The sequence below is a fragment of the Rhinopithecus bieti genome, unplaced genomic scaffold (assembly GCF_001698545.2).
Source record: "Rhinopithecus bieti isolate Rb0 unplaced genomic scaffold, ASM169854v2 scaffold_39375, whole genome shotgun sequence".
Taxonomy (NCBI): Eukaryota; Metazoa; Chordata; class Mammalia; order Primates; family Cercopithecidae; genus Rhinopithecus; species Rhinopithecus bieti.
Genome location: NW_016816119.1, coordinates 158,931 through 185,450, shown reverse-complemented (window position 1 = coordinate 185,450; position 26,520 = coordinate 158,931). Strand labels below are relative to the sequence as shown.

General features: G+C 59.0%; 2 protein-coding genes across 2 annotated transcripts in view; both read right to left on the bottom strand.

The window, feature by feature from the left end:
- Positions 1–9,290, bottom strand: part of AGRN (agrin) — a 37,854-nt gene extending 28,564 nt beyond the window's left edge. The window contains 2 exon segments of the mRNA XM_017854414.1: positions 6,908–7,169; positions 9,004–9,290. Coding sequence (XP_017709903.1) covers positions 6,908–7,169; positions 9,004–9,201 — 460 coding nt within the window. The 5' untranslated portion in view covers positions 9,202–9,290.
- A 3,038-nt stretch (positions 9,291–12,328) lies between these two features.
- Positions 12,329–13,717, bottom strand: ISG15 (ISG15 ubiquitin like modifier). The gene is made up of 2 exons (XM_017854413.1): positions 13,299–13,717; positions 12,329–12,885 (listed from the first exon to the last, which is right to left on the bottom strand). Exons 1-2 carry the CDS (start codon positions 13,299–13,301, stop codon positions 12,391–12,393), a joined length of 498 nt encoding a protein of 165 aa, XP_017709902.1. The 5' UTR covers positions 13,302–13,717; the 3' UTR covers positions 12,329–12,390.
- Positions 13,718–26,520: the final 12,803 nt, after the last annotated feature.

Genomic DNA, 26,520 nt, shown 5'->3' with positions numbered 1-26,520 from the left:
CCCCCCNCCTGCCTGCATAGACACTGATGTCCCCCCACCTGCCTGCATAGATACTGGGCATCCCCCCAGTCTGCCTGCCTAGATACTGGATGTCCCCCCACCTGCCTGCATAGACACTGATGACCACCCCCCCTGCCTGCATAGACACTAATGTCCCCCTACCTACCCAAATAGACACTGGGCATCCCACATCTTTGTGCAACATTAATTTTGTCCCTCAACCCCCACCCATACAATGGGAAGGCATGTTCCCCACACACCCCACACATGTTCCTGCGTGGATACAGGCACACTCTGGTTGGGCACCCGCAGGTACTTATCCTGCCCTCAGTAGGTGGGGGTTGGGGCCTGGAGAGGGTGGAGCACTGGGGCTCTCTGGCAATTGGCAGGCCCCGGAGGGGCTGGGGCTCAGTTCCTTTGGAAAGGCTGGGGTGGGTATGGGTGCCGTCGGCCCACGCACCGCACATGTACGCACATGCGAGCGCTCAGTGCCCCCAACTCTAACCAAGGAAAACAGAGCTGGCATGGAGTGGTCAGTGCTCACAGGTGCTGCCAGCCAGGTGCGGGGGAGCGTTTCCCCACGGGAATGGCCAGCAGGGGAGACGGCAGCTCCGAGGCAGGAATCAGCTTGCTCCCAGCTGTGGGGTCATGGCAGCTGACGACTGCGCCCCAGCCCTCTCTCCTGCCCGTGTCCACAGCCTCTTTCTCCCACCGTTCCCTGCACGGACCTTCACCCCTCAATGCACAGCTGACTCCTGGCTTCCTTGGGAAGCCCTGTGGAGGTGCCAACGGTGAGCGTGTGAATGGGGAAGGGACTGATGATCAAATCAGTGAAGGCCAAGGTGAGCCCTGCTCACGCCCCACCCTGCCCTGGGAAGAGAAGGGGGCACAGCCCCTCCCCACCAGGGCCGCTGTGGGCCGGGTGTTTGTGTTTGTGCTTCTCCAGCAGGGGGTGCATGGGAGCCTCCCACTTGCAGACACACAGGGGCTTCTCCTAGGGCCTAGTGCAAGGGTGGCCAAGGTGGGCTGCCAAAGGGCAGGGCAGGGAGGCTCAGGCCAGTGACAGAGCCCCCCTCCTGCCCTGACCCTGCCTGGCTGACTCCCAGACTGCCCTGCCGCCCCCAGACAGAGCCCCATCTGGGTAGGGGTGGGCATCTGTGTCAGCCTCGAGGTTCAGCAGACATGTGAGGGGACTTTGACCCAGGACCCTCTCCTGTCCTCACTGCAGCCCCAAGGGACCCAGCATGCCCCTTCATCTCAAACCTTCAGAAACCACACTGGTCATCTCAGAGGCAGCATCTGCAGAAGGTCCCGGGCCCTTTGCCAGACACGGGGCAGCCCGCTGGACGCAGCGAGCGGGGGGGGCGCAGGAGACTGGACAACCAACAGCAAGCTGAGGCAAGACACGTGCACAAGGAAGGACAGAGGCAGAGCCCAGCTCCGAGGCCCCCAGGACAGGCCAGGGTCACCCACCACCAGCCCCACACCTGCAGCACCAGCCCGGGCTGAGCCCAGAGTGGCAAGAACGGTGGCCCACTAGCAGAGGCTCCAGCCAGAATTCTGAAGTGCACAGGCTGGTACATCTGAGGCTGCAGGCACGTGCACACACATGCGTGTACAAACACACAAACACGTGCACACACGCAGGCCACACAGCTGGAAACAGCCGGCTGCCTGTAGGACAGAGTGCGCCCCTTCTCCCACGCCTCTGCTCCGTGGGGGGACTGCAGGAGGAGGGGCTGGGAGGGGCCATCTCCCTTTCCCAGGTCCCGCTGTGAGCTGCCCCTGGCGGGGGGCCTTTCTCAGAGGAAGTTCCCAGGATCTGCACTGGGGGGGAGGCGCCCCTTCTGGGGAGCTTCCTTCCGTGCTGGAGGCTCCAGTAGAGACCTGCCTCATCCCCTAGATCCCAGCCACAATCCTGCCACAGCCTGGGGGGCACACAGGACTGCTCTGAGCCCCAGTGCAGCCCCCCAGCAGGCAGGAGGTGCTGGGGCACTGAGCCTCCTCCTCCAGCGGGCGACTGTCCATGGGGTGACACTCAGCCCTGAGCTTCCTCTTTCTCATCTGTGAGGGGCAGGTACCGCCTGGGACCCCGGGAGGGTCCATCCTCAGGTGGGCGGGCCACCATGGTGTTTACATCTGCAGCCCCAGCCCAGCTGGGCCTCGGGGGCCCTGGGGAGCCCAGTACAAGTGGGGAGGGGGTGCCAGAACTAGGACTGCAGGGAGGGGTCCGTTCCTGCCCCACCCAGGCCGCTGGTGGGGCTGTGGACAGGGGTCCCACAGGTGGAAGCAAAGCCCTGGGGGTGGGGCGTCTGCTTCTGCAGTTGTTTTCCACTCCCCTGCAGTGATGGGGGCCAGAGTCAACCCTTCAGGAAGGAAGCTGCACGGGCCTGGCTGGAATGACCTCAGGCCGGACCTGTGGCCCTGAGGCATGGGCACCCCCTCTCCAGAGCAGCTCCAACCTGCCTTCTGCGGGCTGCGGGGTTAATGATTCCCTCTCCTGATCTTGCAGGGATAGGAACCTGTCCTCGTCCTAACCTCCTTCTCCCCCACCTCGGCCTGGAGGCTGCAGCAGGTGCCATCCCCACCGCCACCCACAGAGGCCCCACCAGAGCGGCTAGTGTGGACAACGGGAGGGAGCCCAGTTCCAAAACAACCTTCCCTCTCCAGTCTACAGGAACAATGGAGCCAGGGCTGTTCTCTGGGTGGGGAGTGAGGGGGTGGGGTGGGGTCTGGAAAAAGCCAAGAGTTCTTTCCACCAGCTCAGCCCGGCCCTCTCAAAGAGGTCATCTCCACAGAACTGACCAGCCCAATTCCTCTACCCCTCCCACCACCTTGCTCCCTTTGGCTCCAGCCAGCAAAGCCCCCCCAGGCCAAGGCAGGGGCAAGCCCAGGTGAAGGCGAAGACAGAACAAGTCCATTCACGCAGGAGGGAAGCACTGAGCCCCGACTTCCCACCAGGAGCCCCTGGGTTGGGAGGCACAGAAGTGGGCCCTTCACCTGGCAGACCTCCCTCCCAGCTCCACGAGAGACAGAGGTGGGGCCCCAACTTCCTACCAGGAGCCCCTGGGTGGGGAGAGACAGAGGTGAGTGGGGAGGGGCAGGGGTGAGTGGGGAGGGGCNAAAAAGCCAAGAGTTCTTTCCACCAGCTCAGCCCGGCCCTCTCAAAGAGGTCATCTCCACAGAACTGACCAGCCCAATTCCTCTACCCCTCCCACCACCTTGCTCCCTTTGGCTCCAGCCAGCAAAGCCCCCCCAGGCCAAGGCAGGGGCAAGCCCAGGTGAAGGCGAAGACAGAACAAGTCCATTCACGCAGGAGGGAAGCACTGAGCCCCGACTTCCCACCAGGAGCCCCTGGGTTGGGAGGCACAGAAGTGGGCCCTTCACCTGGCAGACCTCCCTCCCAGCTCCACGAGAGACAGAGGTGGGGCCCCAACTTCCTACCAGGAGCCCCTGGGTGGGGAGAGACAGAGGTGAGTGGGGAGGGGCAGGGGTGAGTTGGGAGGGGCAGGGGTGAGTGGGGATGGACAGAGGTGAGTGGGGAGGGACAGAGGTGGGCCCTCCCACCCGGCAGACCCCTCCCAGCTGCAGGAGGGAGATTGGGGCAGCAGCCTCAGGCCCAGACCTGCCTGGGGGAGGGCCTGAGAGGGGCTCATGGGGTGGGGGTGGGGGAACCAGGGGGCAGGATGAGAACCTGGAGTCAGGAGGGGGCAGGAGAGGGTGGCAGGAACAGAGAAGCCCCTTCCCCACTCCGAGGGAGAAAGGCAGAGGAGTTGGGGGCAGGAGCTGAGCCCTGGGCAGGAGAGGGGGCTGGGCCCAGCCCTATAGGAGGTCCTCCTGCACCCCAGAAACTTCCAGATCTCCTCGACTGCCCCACACTGAGGGGAGCCTGGTCTGGGGCTGCTGGGCCCCTCAACCCCAGCAGCGATGCTGCCCCCGGGGCCGTGGGACTCTGGGCTTCCCCTAGGACTGCCATCCTGAGGCCTAGACAGCTGGCCAGGCAGGGAGGAAGGGAGGGCGCGCAGGCCGGAATACAGGCAGGGCCGGGACTAGGCCGCTGGGACCCCGGGCTTCAGAGCTGGGCAGGGCTGGGCTGGGAAGGCGCCAGACTCACTCCGACCCTGGCCCCCTGCCCTGTCCCTGTGCCAGGCCCCGGCAGGGGCAGACAACACTTCCTTTCTCTGTTCCTGGCTCCTAGCAGGGAGGGATGGGCCCCAGGCGGCCTGGCCGGCCCTCAGCCAGGAGTCCATCCTGGGGGCTTCAGGGAGGCTCTAGGACCAGCCTTCGTGAGGTGGGCTGGGAGGGCATGGGCAGTGCCCAGACAAGACAGGGTGGCAAGGGCCGGAGGAGTCGCCTGCTCAGCCACCAGCCTTGGGCAGCTAGCACTGCGGAGGCCAGGCCACTTCCCTGACAAAGCAGGGGCGGGGGACTCCTTCTGGAGGGAGCATGGGCCTCCCCCGCCCAAAGGTGGCGCAGAGGGAGGGACACATACCTGTCTTAGTTATGCCAGGAATGTGGCTCCCTAGGCAGAGAAGGGGGGGAGGAGCCTTTCCGGAGGGCTGTCGACTGGGGGAGGGGCCTTGGCTGGGCAGGGCCAGGAAGACCCGGCAGGGCCAGGTGAGAAACTGAGGAAAGGAAGTCCTCAGCAGACCTGAGTGCAGCAGCAGGTGCATCTCAGGCAGTGTCCGGGCAGGGGTGGTGAGGGGCGTGGCCTGGGAGGACGTGCCCTCCCCCACCCGGGGAGCGCAGAGGGACCTTTGACCCCAGCATGGGGTTCCCCATAAAAGGTGGGACCCAGTGGTCTCAGGGGTAGCTTCCGAAGACTAGGGACTGCCCAGACATCATCCTGTGCCCCGGGAGGTGGGGTCAGAGTCTGACAGGGAGAGGTCAGCTAGGCTCAAGCCCCCTCCCTCCATCCATCCCCCTCACTAGGGTGAGGCCTTGGCTACCAGAGGGCCCACGGTGGGGTTCAATACCCTTATCTCCTACAGAACAGGAAGTGGACCCACCTCCCACCCCACCCAGTGTGACGAGAGGAGTGGGCACACAGGACTGTCCCTTCTCTAGCCAGGTCAGCTCCAGGGACCTTGTCCCTCAGGGCTCAGCCAGGGCTTCTGGGAGGCATTTACCCTGTCCTGGCACCAGTGCTCCCAGCCCCCTGAGATATCCTTGGTCTGCTTCCAAAGCAGAGCCCCACATGTCCCACTGGAAGCTCCTGGGCTCCCCGGCACCTTCCAGTGGACCCCACTCCTCATGCTGCTTCCCTCCTGAGGCTCCCCTCGGCCCCTGGCTCACCTGCAAGGCCCCTCCCATGACATTCTTCCCTGGTCCACCCTCCCCTGGCCAGCCCCACCCCAGGGGGGTTCGGTGGCCACAGCCCCTCCCAGGTGCTCCCCAAGCTGCATATTGGCTATGGGTCCCAGGCTCCCCACCTGGAGCTTGTCCCTGAGCATGACTGTGCACAGCTGGGCTAAGCCACACCCTCCTGGCAGGGGCTCCCCACGGACCCTCCTCCCAGCGCTCTGCTCTGCTCAGCCTGGGCACTCACTCCAGAGCCAGGGCCTGGCATGCGTAGAGCGGCTTTGCTAAGACACAGAGCCTCGTTCTGCCAGGGTGACTCTCCTGCCACGTGCCCTCTGACCTTACAGCAAGTCCTCAGTTACTAAGTCATGGACCCTCAGGCTAGACCCGCCTGGCTGTGGGGTTAATGATTCCCTGGATAGGAACCTGTCCGCGCCCTAATCTCCTTCTGCAGCCCCTCCTCAGCTCCCGACATTCCTATCCTGACTTCACAATGTCCCATCTTTTCCCCAGACCACAAGTGCCCAGAAGAGGGCCAAGGTTATAGTGTCCTTCCAGTGGAGGACCCAGGGGACCTCCTCTGTGCTCCACTGCGGCCTGGACCCTGAAGGCAGCTTGGGGGCCACTGACCACAGGCTGGGGAAGAGGCCGCAGCACTCCCTATTTTGGGTGCTGCCCCTCCCCCTGCACAGCCCCCAGAAGGCAAGAGCAGTGGACAGTCTAGAACCCTGCAAGGACCCCTCACGAGCCAGGCTAGCGTCAGGGCAGCAAAGTTTCCTGCACTTTCCTGCCGGCCAACGGAGCAAATCGAAGAGACAGGAAGTCAGGACCCTTGCCGTTGCCTTGGGGAGGAAGCATTCTCCGGACCCCCCACCGACACATCCCTTCCCAGGCAGCCATGAGGGAGCAGACAGGATGTGGGGGCGACAGGGACCTCCTATATTTTCCCTGCCACATTCCCTAGCCAACAATCTCAGTCCCCAAATGGGACTTGTCCTGGGGGGGCTGTCACGGAACTTCTGCCCCCACCAGGCTGGGGTCAGGGAGGGCCACTCCTCGGCCATTTGGCAGAGCCATGGGAACAGCGAGCAAGAACTCTCGATGGCAAATCACACACCCTCCAAATCCGCAGAAACCTTCACCACACAGCCTCGCCCTCCCGCCCGACCCCCATGGCAAGGGGTGCTCGATTTGTGGGCCCATCTAGACGGAGGTCTGGGCCAACACAGGAGCTTAAACAGCTGGGGACATTCACCTGTCCAGCTTCTCCCTAGAAGGGGCCTCCAGGAGGAAGTGTGGAGAGCTCGGAGGAGGGGAAGAGGCAGGAGGCCATCCGTTTGCAGGACTGGGACTTGCCTTTGGCCCATCTTTGCCAGGGCCAAAGATGTCTAATGTGAGGGCTTGGAGACGCAGCTGGGGAGCCGGGGAGAGGCAAGCAGAGAATAAGGTGGGACCACAGTCAGACCACAAGTCAGACTACAAGACGCCGTGTGCTGTAGCCCCCAGCAGAGCACGAAAGGGCCCCTCACAGTGACCCCTGCAACCTGTCCACCTTGGCCGGTGCCCTGACCCCCAGCGGCCCCCACGTGAGCCCCCCACCACGCACCTTCCACACAGAACTCCACCTCCTCCAGGTTTCGTAGAGTGATCCGCATGAGGCTGGAGTTGAGCATCAGTTCGTTCTTGTGGGCTGGCCACAGGTATGGGGGTGCAGGGTTCACAAAGAAGATCCTGGTGTCCCCAGTGGACACCTGGTTGTCACAGATGAGGGGGTCTCCGAAGCCACTGATCACCACCTTGTTGCCGCCGTCCAGCAGGCTCTCCCGGGCCACCAGCTCTTTGCCCTTCAAGTACCGCCAGACCCGAACCTGGGGTGGACATGGGGGTAGGGTGTCATTAGTCCTCTCCTGGGGAAGGGGCTAGACTGGGGGCTTTAGCTGCTCAGCACAAATGTCCACAGCAGACTCAAGCCCTGGGCAGACATGTGGGGAGACCTCTGGGTCAGACCGCTGGGCGGAAGCTGAGGGAAGCACACACTGGCCACCACGGCCCATGCAGGAACGCTCAGAGATGCATCACCTGTAAACACGTTCCCTCCCCCAAGTGTAACCATTGTCAGCCACCCCAGGTCCAATAACGTCCCTATCAGTTAAGGCTGAATTTGGGAAGGGGGCCCACCTGGCTTGGGATGCCTGCCTTCCACGTTCCCATCCTCTCCCCACTGGCCCACTGCTCAGGGCCCTCCTCCTGGCAAGCTTGGGCAGTGAAGGAGGGGGACGAGGCTTCAGGGTAAGGGGCCAGCTTGGCTCCTTGCGGCCCTGCGGCTGGGCTGAGATGCCCCTTCCTAGGGCTCCTACAGTCTGTGCAGTCAGGGCAGCCCGTGAACCACGAAATCAAGTTTGGGCAGCGCAGGATGCCCCACCCTCCACCTTCTCAGCTCCCGGGGCCCTGAGGGCAGCTGCTCTGATGGCTGCCTGTGGTAAAACCTACAGCCGACCTGGTGGCCCTCACAGGGTCAGGGACCCACGCACTCCCCTGAGAACAAAGCTGGGAGAAGAAGCCCCTTCCTCAGGAGATCTGGGGGGCTGGGGCTGCTGGATGGGGGGAGAGACAATGGTTGGCCTGTCCACTGTGCAGCCCCTGCTGGGAGCCTCAGGACTGCAGCATCCGCAGGGACCCCCTCCAGTTGCCTAGGCAGAGCCTCTTCCACGCCCCCCAACAGTAGGCTCCAGGAGGCAGATGACCCAGGCAGGGGGAGGGCCTGGTGGCTTTCATCGCCTTCCCCCACCCCAGCCACACCCAGGAGCAGCGGGGAGGAAGTCGGGAAAATCCTGCAGGGACCTGGCAAAGTGCCCTGGCCGCTGTGGAGGAGACGGGGCCGGCGGGGGAGCCCAGCTGTAGCCCGCACCGGCCAGTCTGAAAGAAGCTGCCACCTTCTCCACCTCCATGGAGGGGAAACGAGCCGATTTCCGGTCCCAGGAGGTGGTTTGGGGGCTACAGGGGAGCCGGGTCTGGGTTCCCCGAGCTCTTACTAGAAGATTGTGGGGGGCCCGGCGTACCTACCCCGGGGGCTCCCACAAGCACCTGAAGGAGAAGCCGGGCAAACTTCCCCTCCCCAGGCTGGGGAGCCCCGGTTCCCGCAGGAGCGCGATGGGGCACCGGCCCTGCCCCCAAGCACTCGAGGCCAGGCAACGGCCCCGCCCACTTCTCTGCTCCTGCACGCCCCCCCTCGCCACTGCGGCACCCCCACCTGGCTTCTGGGGTTGGGAGCTCAGGCTGTGAGCCCCTTTCCCTCTCCTGACCACCCCCTCTAGCCCTGGGAAAGGCCTCTGGGGAGGGGACAAGCGGATCCCAGGCCCAGCCCCCGCTCCCCACCCGGGCAAAGGCCCCTCGCCCCAGGCCCCTCTCCTTCTCTTTGACCGGTGGGGAGGGCGTGAGGCAGCCGCAGTCCCGGGGCGAGGTGCACTTGTCTCCGCGAGGAGGGAGGGGGCGGCGGGCGGAGGACGGCGGCGGCGCAGCAACTTTCCCCGGCGCCCGCGAGTTTCCCGGGACCCGGCGACCCCCCTCCCGGGGCTTGGCGGTCGCCAAGGGAGCCGGAGCGGGGGCTGCGGAGCGACCGGGGCTGGTTCCCACGGCCTGGGGCGGGGGTCCTGGCGGGGCGTCCGGCGTCGCGAGGGGAGGCCGGGGTCAGGGTGGGCGCACCTTGCAGGAGTACGTGTGCTGCACCGGGTCCACGTTGAGGATCTCCTCCACCGTCCCCGTGAGCACCACGTTCGCCTCCTCCTCGCGCCGCTCCAGCGCGCGCTCCGGGCACGTCCCGCCGGCTCCGGGCAGGACGCACGCGGCCACCACCAGCAGCAGCAGCGGCCGCAGCGGGCCCGGGCGGGACGGGCCGGCCATGGCGCAGGCGAGAGCGGCGGAGAGGAGCGCGCGGGCCGCGCCGGGACGGGACTGGACAGGACGGGACGCGGCTCCGGAGGCGTCGGAGCGCGGGCGGGGCGGGCGGGGGCGGGGCCTGGGCGGCCCCCTCCCCCTCCTCCCTCCTCCCCCCACCCCTCCGCGCCCTCCTCCTCCCTCCCTCCTCCTCCCCCTCCCTCCTCCCGCCCCCGGCCCGCCGGAGCCCTGCGCCCCGCGCCGGCCGCGGAACAAGCCCCGGGACGCGGCGCCCCGCCGGCGGTGGGGCGCGGAGGGGGCGGCCCGGGAGGGGCGGGGAGGGAAGCGTGGGGGGTCTGGATCCCGCAGGCGCCCTCCCCCGCCGCGGCCCCCCGAAGTGCGGCTGCACCCGAGTTTAATGCCCTAATCTGGAGGAGACGTGACGACTGCCGAGGTTCCGGACGGTGGTGGCTCACAGGGCCGCCGGGTGGAGGGTCCCCAGGACCGGGACTCGATACCGCCCGCAGGCTGCGCCCTCCCGCGCGGGCCGGGACACGGAGGGCTCGGCCCGGCCAGGAACCCCCGGGGCTGCGGCGAGGGGGCGGTCCGGCTCCAGGGTGGGCGGCTGATGGCCGGGCACGGCCCGCCGCCCGCCCATTCCTCAGGTCCCGCCCCCAGGCCCCGCCGCGGGGAGGTGCGCGCCCTTCCTCCCGAGGCTGCAAGCGGCGGGTCCCGCCACGCCCCTCCCAGCTCCGGCCGGGTGCCACTGAGGCTTGGCCTGGCTGGGTGCAGGGGGAAACTGAGGACTGGAGGGCCCAAGTGAGAGCCTGGCCTAGCTGAAGATGAAGAGGAGGAGCGAGGCCCTCTTTGTCCCCTCAGAACTGTGACTAGACCGAGCGTGGTGACTCAGGCACTACTGTAATCCCAGCACTTTGGATATGACCGAGGCAGGTAATCACGTGAGTCCAGGAGTTTGAGACCAGCCTGGCCAACATGGTGAAACCCCGTCTCCACTAAAAATACAAAAATTGGCCAGTGTGGTGGCGCACACCTGTAGTCCCAGCTACTTGGGAGGGCTGAGGCAGGAGAATTGCTTGAACCCAGGAGGGCAGAGGTTGCAGTGAGCTGAGATGGTGCCCACTGCACTCCAGCCTGGATGACAGAGCAAGACTCTGTCTCAAAAAAAAAAAAAAAATAGCCAAGGGGGCCGGCGCTGGCTCATGCCTGTAATCCCAGGCACTTTGGGAGGCCGAGGTGGTGGATCAACTTGAGGTCAGGAGTTCAAGACCAGCCCGGCAACATGATGAAACCCTATCTCTACTAAAATACAAAAATTAGGCGGGTAACAGGGGACTCACACTTGTACTCCTAGACACTTTGGAAGCCAAGCGGAACGGATCAGGAGGTCAGAAATTCGAGACCAGCCTGGCCTGGCCAATAGACGTGAAACACTGTCTCTACTAAAAATACAAAAAAAACGTTAGCTGGGCATGGTGACAGGCTGACACCAGTAACTCCCAACTACTCAGGAGGCTGAGGGCAGGAGAATCACTTGAACTTGGGAGGCGGAAGTTGCAGTGAGCCGAGATTGTGCCACTCCACTCCAGCTGAGCGACAGAGTGAGACTCTATCTCAAAAAAAAAAAAAAAAAAAAAAAAGGCAGCGTGCGGGGCTTCACACTGTAATCCCAGCGCTTTGGGAGGGGCGATGACAGGTGGATCACGAGGTCAGGAGATCGAGAACCATCCTGGGCTAAACACAGTGAAACCGCGTCTTCTAAAAATACAGAAAATTATCCGGGCGAGGTGGCGGCGCCTGTAGTCCCAGCGCTACTCCGAGGCTGAGGCAGGAGAATGGCGTGAACCTGGGAAGCGGAGCTTGCAGTGAGCCGAGATGGCACCACTGCACTCCAGCCTGGGCGACAGAGTGATACTCCGTCTCAAAAAAATAAAAATTAAAAAATAAATAAATAAAAAGGATTGGGCCTGTGGTGACCCCCCTCACCCCAAGCTAGCTATGGATCTCTGGACCAGAAGACACCAGGGAAGCCCCGCCCTGCTCTGCCCCTGTTGGGAGTTCAGGAGAGGCCCCTGGCTCAGTGCTTCACTTGCCCATTGTGTCACGGGGTGAGGTGGGGACCCAGACACAAGGCTGGAGCCAGGACAGCCCCAGCTGGGCACACGTGGGCACACAGTGGTCCTGGTGCAGCCAGACAGGGATCTCCTCACCTGGATATGGACCCCCACAGACCAGGGGGGACTCTGTCTCCAGCTGGATCCTCCAGAGGGCTCTGAAAGCTGAGGCCCAAGTGCCCAGAGTCTGGACTCTGCATGTCCCTCCATGCCCCATCCTCGCTGCGTCCTGGCCAACAGTTGGCTTTTGGGAGACTCATTTAGCAAATTGGAATAGGAGAGATAGAGAAGGGTGCATCGTTGGGGGAAGGGGTGTAGCTTGTACTGAATTAGGTGCCCCCAACCTGGGACAAGCTCTTCTTCCTGGATGGTGTCAGCCTCAACTCCAGGCGCCCCCACTGCTGGCCACAGCCCCTCATTCACGCAGAGCCTTGAGGGGATGTGCTTAGCCACCCAGGCTGTCTTCTGCAGCTGGCCCCAGTGGTGATGTGAGCACTCAGGACCTGTCTCTATCCCTCCCTTGCCCAGCCCAGGCAGGTGAAGCAGACTGTGCAGGCTGGGCTGGGGACAACTGAGGCCCCCAACCCCCAGTTCCTATGGAGAGCCTGCCTCACAGCCCACTGGGCAGGCCCCAAGGACTCACCCCTCACCGCTTCCAGGGGCCCACTGGGAGCCTCCCCAGTAGCCTTTTGATTTGAGCAGGCTGGTCCCTGCCTAAGCTGTCTGCTGTCCCAGATGGAGGACGGGCAGGATGGGCTCCAGCAACTGTGTCTCTTTTTCTTTCCCTAGAAGTTAATTTCCCAAAGGGTGGGGAGAGCTCTCTTACTTCAGTTTGGTTGGGGGGAAGCTCCGTATTTTGATCCCTCGAGGCCATGACTGCAAACCCTTATCCCTTCACTTGGCAACCCAGGCCTGGTCACCAGGATGGACCCTGGGTTCTCCCTCCTGACTCCTCTCGCCCCATCACTAGGGGTCTGAGGCGGACGCTGGAGGAGGGTCAAGTGCAGACACAGAGGCAGCCATTTCTCTTTACAACAACATTTATTTCCAGCCCTTGATCCTGCTCGAATGCTGGTGGAGGCCCTTAGCTCCGCCCGCCAGGTTCTGTGCCGCCTCCCCGCAGGCGCAGATTCATGAACACGGTGCTCAGGGGCTTGAGGCCGTACTCCCCCAGTGGGAGGTGATTCTCCAGGGGCTTCCCCTCAAAAGTCAGCCAGAACAGGTCGTCCTGCACACCCTCCTGCCGGCTCACTTGCTGCTTCAGGTGGGCCACAGTCTGCGTCAGCTGTACCTCATAGGTGCTGCTGCGGCCCTTGTCATTCCTCACCAGGATGCTCAGAGGTTCGTCGCATTTGTCCACCACCAGCAGGACCGTGCTGCCGGGGCCCAGGCCCTGGTTGGCAAGGGGGACCCTGTCCTGCAGCGTAGCGCCGCTCGAGTGGACAGCCAGACGCTGCTGGAAGGCGGGCACGCCGATCTTCTGGGCGATCTTTGCCTTCAGCTCTGACACCGACATGGAGTTGCTCAGGGACACCTGGAACTCGTTGCCCCCCAGCATCTTCACCTTCAGGTCCCAGCTCTGCAGACATGACACAGGCTCAGAGGCTGCCGCACCAGTCCCAGGCCCACGACACACAAGGCACTGGCTGCTGGGCGAGCTCCTGTGCCCAGGGACAGTGCTCCCTCCTGTTTGTCCTCTACATCCCATCAGCAGGGACCCCAGGCACAGAAGGCACTGAGGGGTCATTACTAGAAGGCCAGCTGCCCACAGCCATCCGTGGCCTCCCTTTACCTGCTTGGGTGCCCCTCTGTGCCCACCCTGAGGATCTCGGGGTGACCTGCTTTCAGGAGCACACTTAGAACCTGGCCGAGCTCTAAGCAGCTCCGCTCGCCCTGCAACCCTGGGAGACCTGGGCTGGGGGAGGGAAATGAAAATTGACTGGCACAGAGGCCTGCCTCCCCCCAACCCCCCACCTGTGACATCTCCCTTACCATGGCTGTGGGCTGTGGGACGCGGCACGAGCTCCTGTACTGGCAAAGATGAGTTCACTGCCTCTCAACCGCCGGCTCCTGCAGGCAGCACCCAGCCCTGTTATAAGCCTGAGCCACACACGTCAGGGGGCGTTGCCGCACGAGCCTGCTCTGGTGGCCAAGTTTCGGTTTCCTTTTCCCCAGGCATGCCCCAGAGTGAGCAGAAGAAACAAAACAGAATGGCCGAAAGACGGTGAAAAGCAGAAGGGGGTGGGCAGGGTCTCAAAGGCACTGTCAGGGCCGGGGACTCAGGACAGCGGACCGCATCCCCACCCCCACCCAACACCCTGGAAACACCTAAATGTCGAGCATTCCAGGTCCTTCACAAGATGCACTAAAGCTGGTCGAGTGCCATGGCTCACGCCTGTAATCCCAGCACTTTGAGAGGCCGAGGTGGGCGGATCACCTGAGGTCGGGAGTTTGAGACCAGCCTGACCCACACAGAGAAAACCCGTCTCTACTAAAAATACAAAATTAGCCAGGTTTGGTGGCGCATGCCTGTAATCCCAGCTACTTGGGAAGGCTGAGGCAGGAGAATCGTTTGAACCTGGGAGGTGGAGGTTGTGGTGAGCCGAGATCGCACCACTGCGCTCCAGCCTGGGCAACAAGAGTGAAACTGTCTAAAAAAAAAAAAAAAAAAAAAGCGCTAAAGCCTTCACACGAACTAATGGTTTCATTTTCCATTTACAACTTGCAAATAGTAAACATGGAAAACACCCCCATGGTTAATTCAGAAACAAAACCTCCAAACTCCCCAGAGATGACAACACTTGGTTTAGGGCAGTATTTGCTCAGGTTTGGTGTTTTTTTGTTGTTTTTGTTTTTTTGAGACAGGGTCTCACTCTGTCGCCCAGGCTGGAGTGCAGAGGTGCGATCTCAGCTCACTGCAGCCTCCGCCTCCCTGGCTAAAGGGATCCCCTCACATCAGCCTCCCATGTAGCTGGGACCACAGGGGTCCAGCTAATTTTTTGTATTTTTAGTAGAGATGGGGTCTCGCCATGTTGCCCAGGCTGGTCTCGAACTCCTGGGCTCAAGTGATCCACCTGCCTCGGCCTCTGCAAGTGCTGGGATTACAGGCATGAGACACTGCGCCCGGGCCTCAGATTGTTTTTTTTTTTTGAGACGGAGTCTCGCTCTGCTCGCCCAGGCTGGGAGTGCAGTGGGCCGGATCTCGGCTCACTGCAACTCCGGGCCTCCCGGGTTTACGCATTCTCCGTGCCTCAGCCCTCGAGTAGCTGGGCAGACTACAGGCCCGGCCCGGCCACCTCGCCTGGCCTAGTTTTTTTGTATTTTTTAGTAGAGACGGGTTCACCGGCTAGCCAGTACTCTCGATCTCCTGATCGGGTGATGCCCGTCTCGGCCTCCCAAAGTTTGCCTGGGGGATACAGCTTGAGCCACCCTGGTCCCCTCAGATTGTTTTTTAACCAAAAGAGACCTATCTTGTATTTTCTACAAAAATGAACTCTGGGACACTACTGAGAAAGTGAAAAGACAATCCACGGAATGGGAAGAAATATTTGTAAATTTTCTATCTGATGAGGGCACAGCATCCAGGACATATAGAGAACTCCTACAACTCAATTTAAAAAAAAAAAAAGGCAACTCAATTTTCAAATGGCCAAAAGACTTCAACAGACATTTCTCCAATAACATAGAAACAGCTGTAAAGCGATGCTCAACATCATGAATTGGGGAAATGCAAATCAAAACCCCAGTGAGATGCTATTTCCTACTACTATGTCTGCAATAATAAAAATAAAGGACATCCGGGCGTGGTGGCTCACGCCTGTAATCCCAGCACTTTGGGAGGCTGCGGCAGGCAGATCACATAAGGTCAGGAGTTCAAGATCAGCCTGGCCAACATTTTTAGTAGAAACCCTACCTCTACTAAAAATACAAAAATTAGCCGGCCGTGGTAGCACACGCCTGTAATCCCAGCTACTTGGGAGACTGAGGCAGGGGAATCCCTTGAACCCAGGAGGCGACGATTGTAGTGAGCCAAGATTGCGCCAATGCACTCCAGCCTGGGCAACAGAGCGAGACAGTCTCAAAAAATAATATAAAATAAACATAAAGGACAGTAACAAGCATTGGAGAATATACACAGAAGTTGGAATCCTGGTACGTGCATTGCTGTTGAGAATGTAAACTGTGTCGCCACTGTGACACTCAAAACATCAAACAGAATTATTGGTAACCCAGCAATTCCACTTCTTTTTTTTTTTTTTTTTTTTTTTTGAGACGGAGTCTCACTCTGTCGCCGGGGCTGGAGTGCAGTGGCCGGATCTCAGCTCACTGCAAGCTCTGCCTCCCAGGTTCACGCCATTCTGCTGCCTCAGCCTCCCGAGTAGCTGGGACTACAGGCGCCCGCCACCTCGCCCGGCTAGTTTTTTGTATGTTTTAGTAGAGACGGGGTTTCACAGTGTTAGCCAGGATGGTCTCGATCTCCTGACCTCGTGATCCGCCCATCTCGGCCTCCCAAAGTGCTGGGATGACAGACGTGAGCCACCGCGCCCGGCCTCAGCAATTTCACTTCTAGGTATGTGTGCAAAAGAATTCAAAGTAAGTGCTCGAATATTTGTATACAAATGTTCATGGCAAAACAGTTTACAATAAACAAGTAGCGGAAACGGAGCACACGTCCATCAGTGATGGACAGAATATTACGCAGCCATGGAAAGGACTGAGGCACTGATTCGTGTGAAAGAACCTCGAGAACATTATGCTGAGTGGAAAGAGCCGGACACAAAAGGCCGCAGAGTGTTGATTCCGTTCACTGCAGGGGAAACGACCAGAACTGGTAGATCCACAGCCACAGGACACCGACCCCATTACCGGGGGCCGGGGAGGGGAGTGGGGGTGAGTGCTTCAGAGCCACAAGCCCCTTTGGGGTGCTAATGTTTCAGAACTCCACAGAGGTGATGGTTGGACAACGTGGTAAATAACTAAACGCCACTGGATTACATTCTTTAAAATGGTTGATTTTATGTTATATGAATTTCACATCAATAAAAAGCAAAGGTGAAAAGGCCTCACCATACTTTCACCATTTTGTAACCAGCTTCATTCATGCAACAGTGTATCATAAACATTTATCCAGGCCAGGCAGCTCATGCCTATAATCCCAACATTTTGGGAGGCTGAGGTGGGCAGATCATTTGAGGTCAGGAGTTTGAGACCAGCCTGGGCAACAGGGTGAAACCCTGTTCCTGAAATACATAAAAAAATTGGCCGGGTGTGGTGGCTGCCACCTGTAGTCCCAGCTACTTGGGAGGCTGAGGTGGGAGGATCCCTTCAACCCGGGAGGCGGAGCTTGCAGTGAGCTGTGGTCGCACCGCCGCACTCCAGCCTGGGTGACAGAGCGAGACCCTGTCTCAAAGCCAAACCAAACCCAAGCAAAACAAACAAAAAACCCAGGATTTTCTATTTCTTTTTATCATTTTAGACGCCCTATTAAACATGGTATATGTTTCCTGATTTCCTTTTTTTTTTTTTCTGAGACGGCGTCCCACTCTGTTGCCCAGACTGGAGTGCAGTAGCGCGATCTCGGCTCACTGCAAGCTCCGCCTCCCGGGTTTATGCCATTCTCCTGCCTCAGCCTCCCGAGTAGCTGGGACTACAGGCGCCCGCCACCTTGCCCAGCTAGTTTTTTGTATTTTAGTAGAGACGGGGTTTCACCATGTTAGCCAGGATGGTCTCGATCTCCTGACCTCGTGATCCGCCCGCCTCAGCCTCCCAAAGTGCTGGGATTACAGGCGTGAGCCACCGCACCCGGCCCCCGTTTCCTGATTTCTTAATGCTGACATACGGTACTAGAATCTTCCTTTTCTTTTGGTTACTCCATCCCATCTCTGCCAGTTGTCTTCCTGCTTCGACAGAACCAACCCAAGGCACAGGCACCGAGGAAGGCGACCAGACCTACAGTCACTTGCTTTAGTTCCCTGGGGTTGCTGAACAAAGTACCACAAACTGGGTGTTAAATTGCACACCGGCCGGGCGCGGTGGCTCAAGCCTGTAATCCCAGCACTTTGGGAGGCCGAGACGGGCGGATCATGAGGTCAGGAGATCGAGACCATCCTGGCTAATACGGTGAAACCCTGTCTCTACTTAAAAATACAAATCTAGCCGGGCGACGAGGCGGGCGCCTGTAGTCCCAGCTACTCGGGAGGCTGAGACAGGAGAATGGCGTGAACCCAGGAGGCGGAGCTTGCAGTGAGCTGAGAGCCGGCCACAGCACTCCAGCCTGGGTGGCAGAGCAAGACTCCGTCTCAAAAAAAAATAAAATAAAATAAAATAAAATAAAATAAAATAAATTGCACACCACAGAAATGTGTTTTCTCATAGTTCTACAGGCCAAAAGCCCAAAATTCATGTGGACTAAATGACCAAGATTATCAGGTCAGGATGGTCCTGATCTCCTGACCTCATGATCCGCCCGCCTCAGCCTCCCAAAGTGCTGGGATTACAGGCGTGAGCCACCAAGCCGGGCAGATTAACTGGTTCTTTATTTTTTTTATTTTTTTATTTTTTTGAGACGGAGTCTCACTCTGTCGCCCGGGCTGGAGTGCAGTGGCCAGATCTCAGCTCACTGCAAGCTCCGCCTCCTGGGTTTACACCATTCTCCTGCCTCAGCCTCCCGAGTAGCTGGGACTACAGGCGCCCGCCACCTCGCCCGGCTAGTTTTTTGTATTTTTTTTTTAGTAGAGACGGGGTTTCACCATGTTAGCCAGGATGGTCTTGATCTCCTGACCTCGTGATCCGCCCGTCTCGGCCTCCCAAAGTGCTGGGATTACAGGCTTGAGCCACCGCGCCCGGCCAACTGGTTCTTTAAAGTCTGATTCATTCTTTCTACTTTCTCTGAAAATGGGTGATTTCTTAGTAAAAATACACATTAACAAAATGTACTCTAAAATAAGGAAAATTTAAATACACCAATTAGCCTAGAAAAGCTTGGAGTGACCCTTAGAGATACCCCATTATAAAAGGACCCCAGGGGCAGGGCGTGATGGTTCACACCTGTAATCCCAACACCTTGGGAGGACAAGGCGGGCAGATCACTTGAGGTCGGGAGTTTGAGAGCAGCCTTGCCAACATGGTGAAACCCCACCTCTACTAAAAACACACAAAAAATTACCCGGGCATCATGGTGCCCACCTGTAGTCCCAGCTACTTCAGAGACTGAGACAGGAGAATTGCTTGAGTCAAGGAAGGGGAGGTTGCAGTGAGCGGAGATCGTGCCAGTACACCCTAGCCTGGGCAACAGAGTGAGACTGTGTCTCAAAAAAAAAAAAAAAAAAGAAAGAAAAGAAAAAAGAAAAATACCACAGGGCCGGGCGCAGTAGCTCACACCTGTAATCCCAGCACTTTGGGGAGGCTGAGGCTGGTGGATCACTTGAGGTCAGGAGTTCGAGACAAGCCTGACCAATATGGTAAAACCCCGTCTCTACTAAAAGTACAAAATTAGCCACATGCCTGTAATCCCAGCTACTCAGGAGGCTGAGGCAGGAGAATTGCTTGAACCCAGGAGGCAGAGGTTGCAGTGAGTCAAGATTGCACCACTGTACTCCAGCCTGGGCAACAAGAGCGAAACTCTGTCTCAACAAAAAAGAAAATAAAAAATATATTCCCAATAAAACACGTTCAACTCTCCAGATCGTGGTGACATTTCCAGCTTGATATGGTAACGTGGTTGTGACCTTCAGTATAAATATGTGTGCCATCCCGCAAGCAATTCCTTACAGACCCGGCTCGGCTCTTCTCCAGCGTCTCCTTTGGGAGTTGTACCTGATTTTATTACCAGTTTTCCTCTGAATCCACTGGGGAACAGGACGATTTTGCTTTTGTTTCTTGGCCAGGAGTCACTTAATCCTAAAAGTCTGGTGAGAAAACACAGCGAGAAGCAGAGTCAAGCACGGATGATGGTAATGGCAGAGAAGGGAAGGGAAGGTAGGGGACAGGGTTCAAGCTTTTATCGTTATAGGACCTCCCGTGTCTCTATGCTTTGTTCTATGATCTTTGTTAATCTGTTAATGACAATGGCGTGAACCCGGGAGGCGGAGCTTGCAGTGAGCCCAGATTGTGCTACTGTACTCCAGCCTGGGCGACAGAGCGAGACTCCATCTCAAAAAAAAAAAAAAAAAGAAAGAAAGAAAGAAAAGAAAAGGAAGATTCTAGCACCGTACATCAGCATTAAGAAATAAGGAAACGGGCCGGGCGCGGTGGCTCACGCCTGTAATCCCAACACTTTGGGAGGCCGAGGTGGGTGGATCACCGGAGGACAGGAGTTCAAGACTGGCCTGGCCAACATGGTGAAACCCCATCTCTATGAAAAATACAAAAATCAGCTGGGTGTGGTGGCATGCACGTGTAGTTCCAGCTACTCGGGAGGCTGAGGCAGGAGAAATGCTTGAACGCAGGAGGCAGCAGTCGCAGTGAGCTGAGATCTCACATTGCACTCCAGCCTGGGCAACAGATCAAGGCTCAAAAAAAAGAAAATTATTTTTTATTTGTTTATTTATTTATTTATTTTGAGATGGAGTCTCGCTCTGTCGCCCAGGCTGGAGTGCAGTGGCCGGATCTCAGCTCACTGCAAGCTCCGCCTCCCGGGTTTACGCCATTCTCCTGCCTCAGCCTCCTGAGTAGCTGGGACTGCAGGCGCCCACCACCTCGCCCGGCTAGTTTTTTGTGTTTTTTTAGTAGAGACGGGGTTTCACCGCGTTAGTCAGGATGGTCTCGATCTCCTGACCTCGTGATCCACCCGTCTCGGCCTCCCAAAGTGCTGGGATTACAGGCTTGAGCCACCGCACCTGGCCAAAAAAATTATTTTTTGAGACAGGGTCTTGCCCTATCATCTCGGCTAGAGTGCAGTGATGTGATTGTGGTTCACTGCAGCCATCTGGGCTCAAGTGATCCTCCCCCATTGGCCTCCCAAAGAACTGGGATGACAGGCATGAGCCACTGTGTCCAGCTTTGATTTTATTTTTAAGCCCTTTAACTATGTGGCAACAACAAAAATCGTCCCAAGACTGGTCCTCACCACTTATACCTGCATGCCCTGGTCCAGACCACAGTAGCCCTTCACGCGTGTTCCTGTGGACACGTCCGGGTGGTCCTGCTCCCATACTGACCCCATGGTCTGCTTTTCACCCAGCCACCAGCTTGATCCGCACAAAACCTCCCATGGCTCTCCTTACCTCTCAGGGTGACCAGCCAGGCCTCGGTTCCTGCATTGTGGCCTCTGGCCTCTCCCGGTGTCCCCTCCGGTCACCCCACACCTGCCTCCCATCCCAGCCTCTTGGCTCCAACGCCTGGGCCTCTGGGCCATGCCTGGCACACACATGCACGCTCTCACCCCAGCCCCTGAGACCCGTCCTCAGCCCTCCATCCTCCACATATGCCCCACCATCCTCCACCCTCTAACAACTTCAGCCGCGGTCTTTCTCCCTCACCAGATTGTTAGTTCGCTGCTACACCTGCCTTGTATGTTTAATAAAACTAAATTGTAAAATGTAAACATGTGCTGAATCTTAAGTTCCCAAACCTTCTGATTTTTTCCCTTTCTTTTTTTTTAAATAGCAACGGGGTCTCATTAGATGCGACCACTTGCCCAGGGTGGTCTTGAACTCCTGGGCTCAAGTGATCCTCCTACCTCGGCCTCATTCTGATTTCTTTTTTTTTTTTTTGTTGAGACGGAGTCTCGCTCTGTCGCCCAGGCTGGAGTGCAGTGGTGCGATCTCAGCTCACTGCAAGCTCTGCCTCCTGGGTTCACGCCATTCTCCTGCCTCAGCCTCCCGAGTAGCTGGGACTACAGGCGCCTGCCACCTCGCCCGGCTAGTTTTTTTGTATTTTTTAGTAGAGACGGGGTTTCACCGTGTTAGCCAGGATGGTCTCGATCTCCTGACCTCGTGATCCGCCCGTCTCGGCCTCCCAAAGTGCTGGGATTACAGGCTTGAGCCACCGTGCCCGGCCCATTCTGATTTCTTAATAAATTCAATAACATCCTTCAGTCTTTCTCCCTAAATGATAAACCTAAGTGGTTTGTTTGAGATGGAGTCTCACTGTGTCGCCAGGCTGGAGTGCAGTGGCACGATCTTGGCTCACTGCAGCCTCTGCCTCCTGGGTTCAAGTGATTCTCCTGCCTCAGCCTCCCGAGTAGCTGGGATTACAGGCGCCCACCACCACGCACAGCTAATCTTTGTATTTTTAGTAGAGAGGAAGTTTCACCATGTTGGCCAGGCTGGTCTCCAACTCCTGACCTCAGGTGATCTGCCCACCCCAGCCTCCCGAAATGCTGGGATTGCAGGTGTGAGCCACCGTGCTTGGATATAAACCTAAATGTTTTATTCAGTGTGCATTTGAATTTAGAATCTCGAGGCGCATCTGATAAAACACTCCCAAGTGTAAAAATTCTGAGTCTAATTTTTTACAACTTGAATTAGGTGTGATTGACACACAGCAAGCTACATCTATTTCATGTGTAACTTAATGAGCTCTGACATAGGCACCTGGCAACCCATCAAACACGGGTTTTTGTGCTTCGTCACGTCTCTACGTAATCCTCAGCCGCGGAGGATCACGACAAAGCTTCCTGCAGAGCCAGGGTGATCTCAGGTGGGTGAGCTCCATCAGGGTCCGAGGCCTGGGCCAGGTGCAGGGCTGACATGGGGCCCTGGACTTGACTGTTGCAGGGGTCTGGCCTCACAGAGGCCAGAGGACGGGGCTCATCCATCTGGAGGAGTCTACCAGCCTGCAGCCCACTCCTTCGCTCTCATTCAAATCTAGACCCTTCCCCGCCTTCCCGTCTAGTCAGTCACCACTCCTCAGCCACCGCCCTGGATGACATCTGATTGACTCATGGTTCCTGATCACACGTGGCCTGTGGTCAGAGCTCGAAGGTCACTCCGACAACAGGGCTGGGCCTCCGCCTGGTCCCACTGGACAGGATGAGCTGGGAAACCCCACAGGTGTGCCGCAGCACTCAGAGAAAGTCACACCAAGTCTGTGATTCCCTGTGGCCACCTTTCCTAAGAAACACGGATTGCTGACGTCCGAGGCTGGGCTGATTACACAGGCAACCCCTCCCCTCCAGGTCCCATGAGGTGGACCCTCACCCTGTCTCTCCCCTCCAGGTCTCATGAGGGGGACCCTCACCCTGTCTCTCCCCTCCAGGCCCCATGAGGAGGAGCCTCACCCTGTCTCTCCACCTGGGACCAGGAAGGCCGAGCTGCCACCACCTGACCTGGGTCACAGTCTCACAGTCCTGGATCCCATCTTACTGGGCTGGAGCCTCCCCACCCACTTGGCAGGCATGTCACCCCCCAGCTGCAGCCCCATGTAAGAGCCTCCTGGGAAAGCAGGACCTGGGACAGGGCGGAGGGTCCCATTCTACACGGCAGACCCAGTGGGCCATTTACAGCCGCCTGGTGTCTGGGGGGCTGGGCCCCCGGGGAGAGGGTCTGCAGGTTAGAAGCATGCCTCTGGCTGCGTTAGGGAGGACAGAGTGGAGAGGCAGGCCCATGACCAGGCAGGGCTGCTGTTCCAGCCAGGGGGAGGCACCCAGCTGGTGAGGGGTCGGGGGAAGGTGGAGCCTGGTGCGCTGAACAAGAGGGACCCTCTTAGACCCAAAGGACCTGGCAGGGGATGCAGGAGCTGCACACCTTTGGGGAGCAGGGGGCCCAGAAGTCCCGAGCCGGACACCTGACCCCACACCGCCACGGACAGGGCCCCCGCGCTGGGCCACGCATGCCTCACCACCTGGTGCAGTCACCGGGTGCGAGGTCGACCCACAGCCGCCTTCAGAAAACTCCGACCCACTGGAGACCCAGGCCCAGCTGTCCTGGCGCACTGCTGCAGGGAGCTAGGGCTTGGCCATACCAGGCTCCCTAAAGTCCCTGCCACTAAATGACACTTTCATCCTTGCCTTCCCAGAGCCGGCAGGGCAGAAAAACCCAGGGGGCTCATCAGGTCCTGCGAGGGGAGGGCAGAGGCAGGTGGTGGAGGGGAGGAGTGGTCAGTGCATTGTTTGACTCCTCTGGAATCTGGCTGCTGTGACCTGCTTTGGCCGAGGGAATGTGGTGGAGATTTCACTATGTGCATTCTGGACCTCGGCCTCAAGAGACCCCAGGCTTCCACTGTGCCCTCCTGGAACGCTGGCCTTGTGCCATGTGTTAGGAGGAAGCTGACCAAGGGTGGGTAGGATTCCAGGCTGCACGGCTCTGGCAGAGCGCCCGGCAGCTGAGGGACAGCAGCCCCGGGTGTCCAGCACGATGCCACGTGGGCCTTTCCCAGCCAGCTAACCTTGGCCCAGGGCTGCAGCCTGCGTGAGGCCCCGGGAAGCCGCTGGCACCGCCCTGATCCCCGCTATGAGAAAGAATAGGCAGGTGGTACTTAAGCCACCAAGAAGGTCAGGATTCCACACAAGCTGTGGTCTGCCCACATGAACGGGAGGGAGGGAGGGAGGGTGAGGGGCAGACACAATGGCCGGCCAGATAGGCTTCCCTTGATAAGGAGAGGAGGACAGAGGGGATGAGGAAGTCGCAGATGCAGGCCGTGCACAAAGACTGCAGATCTCAGGGCTGGTGGACAGCAGAGCTGGGAGCTGGGAGGCGGGCAGAGAGAGTGAAGAGGCTGGAGTGTAGAGGGGCGCAGTTGGGAGAAAGGACCCAGTGGGGTAAGTGGGGAGGGGACAGGACCCCTGAAGGAGAGGAAGTCAAAGTTGGAGAACTGCCGGTGTGGCAGTTCTCCCATGGCTGGGAGAGTGACAGGGAGCAGGTGTCCCCTCCTGCAGGAAAGGGGTGCCAATGACTTCAGCATGGTGAGGTCTGGTCACAAAGCGGGGGTGGTTTTGGTGGAAAAGGAAAGCAGTCTGGGAGTGCCAGTGAGAAGGACAAACGCACCGACCTCGTCCTGGTGCAGCGGAAAGAAAAGCAGCACCTGCCGGGAGCAGGAACGGGCTGGGAAGGCATCCCAAACAGGCAGGGTGGGGAGGAGACATCAGCACCATCCCGCTTGGGGACACAGCTCCCACCGCTGCTGAGAATGCGTGCAGGTGGGGTGGGAGTGGCACCAGCCTGGTGTTCCTGCTTCTGCCTGAGTCCTAGTCTCTCTCCTGCAGCCTGGATTCCTGCAGCCCTGGCCTTCTACCACTACAATCCCAGCAAGCACCCAGGAACAGCTCTGCGCCCACATCGGCTCTCCAGGAAAGAAACTCACGCCAGCCCCAGCCTTGGTTCCTCGGTGGCTTTGGTCCCAGCTGCCTGAGTGCACAGCCCACTGCCCTTGGCAGGAGTTGGGGACCACGCTGATGACTGCCTGCAGGGGGTGGCTACAGGTCTCTGATGTCAGGAGCTGGTGTGTGAGGGGGGTGCTGAGGGCCATGGCGAGATGGTAGCTGCCACCTTCAGGTCAGAGGTTGGGAGGGGAGGTCACGGCCAGCACCTCGTAGGCCCTTTGGGGACACTGGCTGGGGTCATGGAGTGCGGCCACAGTGGCCCCGATGTGAGAAGACCCCCCCCACGAGGCTGAAGCCCCACAGGTCCAGCCTAGAAGACACCCTGGTTTTCCCCATAGGCTCTCCACTGACGTGTGAATGTCCTCATCAGTCACCCCCCTTAGCTAACACCGGGCCATGCAGATGCCCCGGGGCCACTTGCCATTTGGAGCTTGACCCACTCAGGGCCAGGAGGTTGGCTGGATTTCAGCGGCTCCCAAGAAGTACCTGTTAGATGGGGAGGAGGGGTGGGGAACCCGCTGAGCCTCTGCCTCTGTGGGAGAGAGGAAGGGATCCCCGAAGGAGGGAGAAGGGGTGAGGAGGGCCCCAGCCCACCTCCACTATTCCAGTCTTGAGTGCCGCAGCACAGATGACCCCAAAACAGCATGCTCAGCAACCACCCTACTGTATGCAGGCGGTCTTGGAACAGGGCACGCTGGGACCTCGGCTGGAAGCTGCTCTGGAGTCTGGAATCCGATGCTGGTTCCTCCACCGGGCCTCTCCTTGAGGCCAGGGTGGGCTTCCTCCCAGCACCGCAGCTGGGTTCCAAGAGTGACTGTCCCAGGACAGCGAGGTGCGCGTGGTGTCTTCCAAGTCAGCCTCAGAAGTCATGTCTCGCCAAACACCCCATTCTTCCTGGCTGAGGCTGTCACAGAGTCTCATGTAGAAGGCATTTCAAGGTATGGGGATGGGAGATACTGTCACGGCCATCTCTGAAAAACGAAACCTGCCTCCAACCCCGGGAGTCACCATCCCCTGCTGCAGCCCAGGGTCCACCCCCACACTCAGAGCAAGGGAACCCCAAGGCCCTCAGGAACCCTGAGGCTCCTACCACAAATCAAGGCCAGATTCGAGAGGCAGGGAGGGGACCGTCAGAGGCCAAGGGCACAGACCCCGAGAGACAGACACACAAACGGGAGCTGTCCTGTGGCAAAGATGGCGGGAGGAACACAGGCCCTGGAGACCCTGAAGTGGGCTCTCTGGCGGGGGGTGGCGGAGGGGGGGGGTCTCTTCCTTTCCAGCAGAGCAGAGGCAAGTGCAGGTGGCCCCTCCTGCCTCTGCTCAGCGAGGATCCCGCCTGCTCCCTGGGGGCAGGAACCCTGGCAGATGGGCATCAGTGCTCACTATGAGATGGACACCGTCAGTGGCTTTAAAAGTAGAATCTCCTGGCCAGGCACGGTGGCTCACACTTGTAATCCTAGCACTTTGGGAAGCTGAGGTGGGTGGATCACCTGAGGTGGGGAGTTTGAGACCAGCCTGACCAACATGGAGAAACCACATCTCTACTAAAAATACAAAAATTAGCCGGGTGTGGCGGCACATGCCTGTAATCCCAGCTACTCCAGAGGCTGAGGCAGGAGAGTCGCTTGAATCCCGGAGGCAGTGTTGTGGTGAGCGGAGATTGCGCCACTGTACTCCAGCCTGAGCAACAAGAGGGAAACTCCATCTCAAAAACAAACAAACAAAAAGCTCCCTTTTACAGATGAGGAAACAGGTATAAGGAAGGGAAGTGAGCCCATCCAACAACCAGTGAGGGGAAGATCAGCCCCAGCCACGCTTGGCAGGGAGGAGGCTCAGGCCTGTAGTTCCAGCACGTTTGCAAGCTGAGGCAGGAGCATTGTCTCAGTCCAGGAGTTCGAGACCAGCCTGGGCAACACAGGGAGCTCCCCGTCCCTAGAAAAAAAAAAAAAAGAA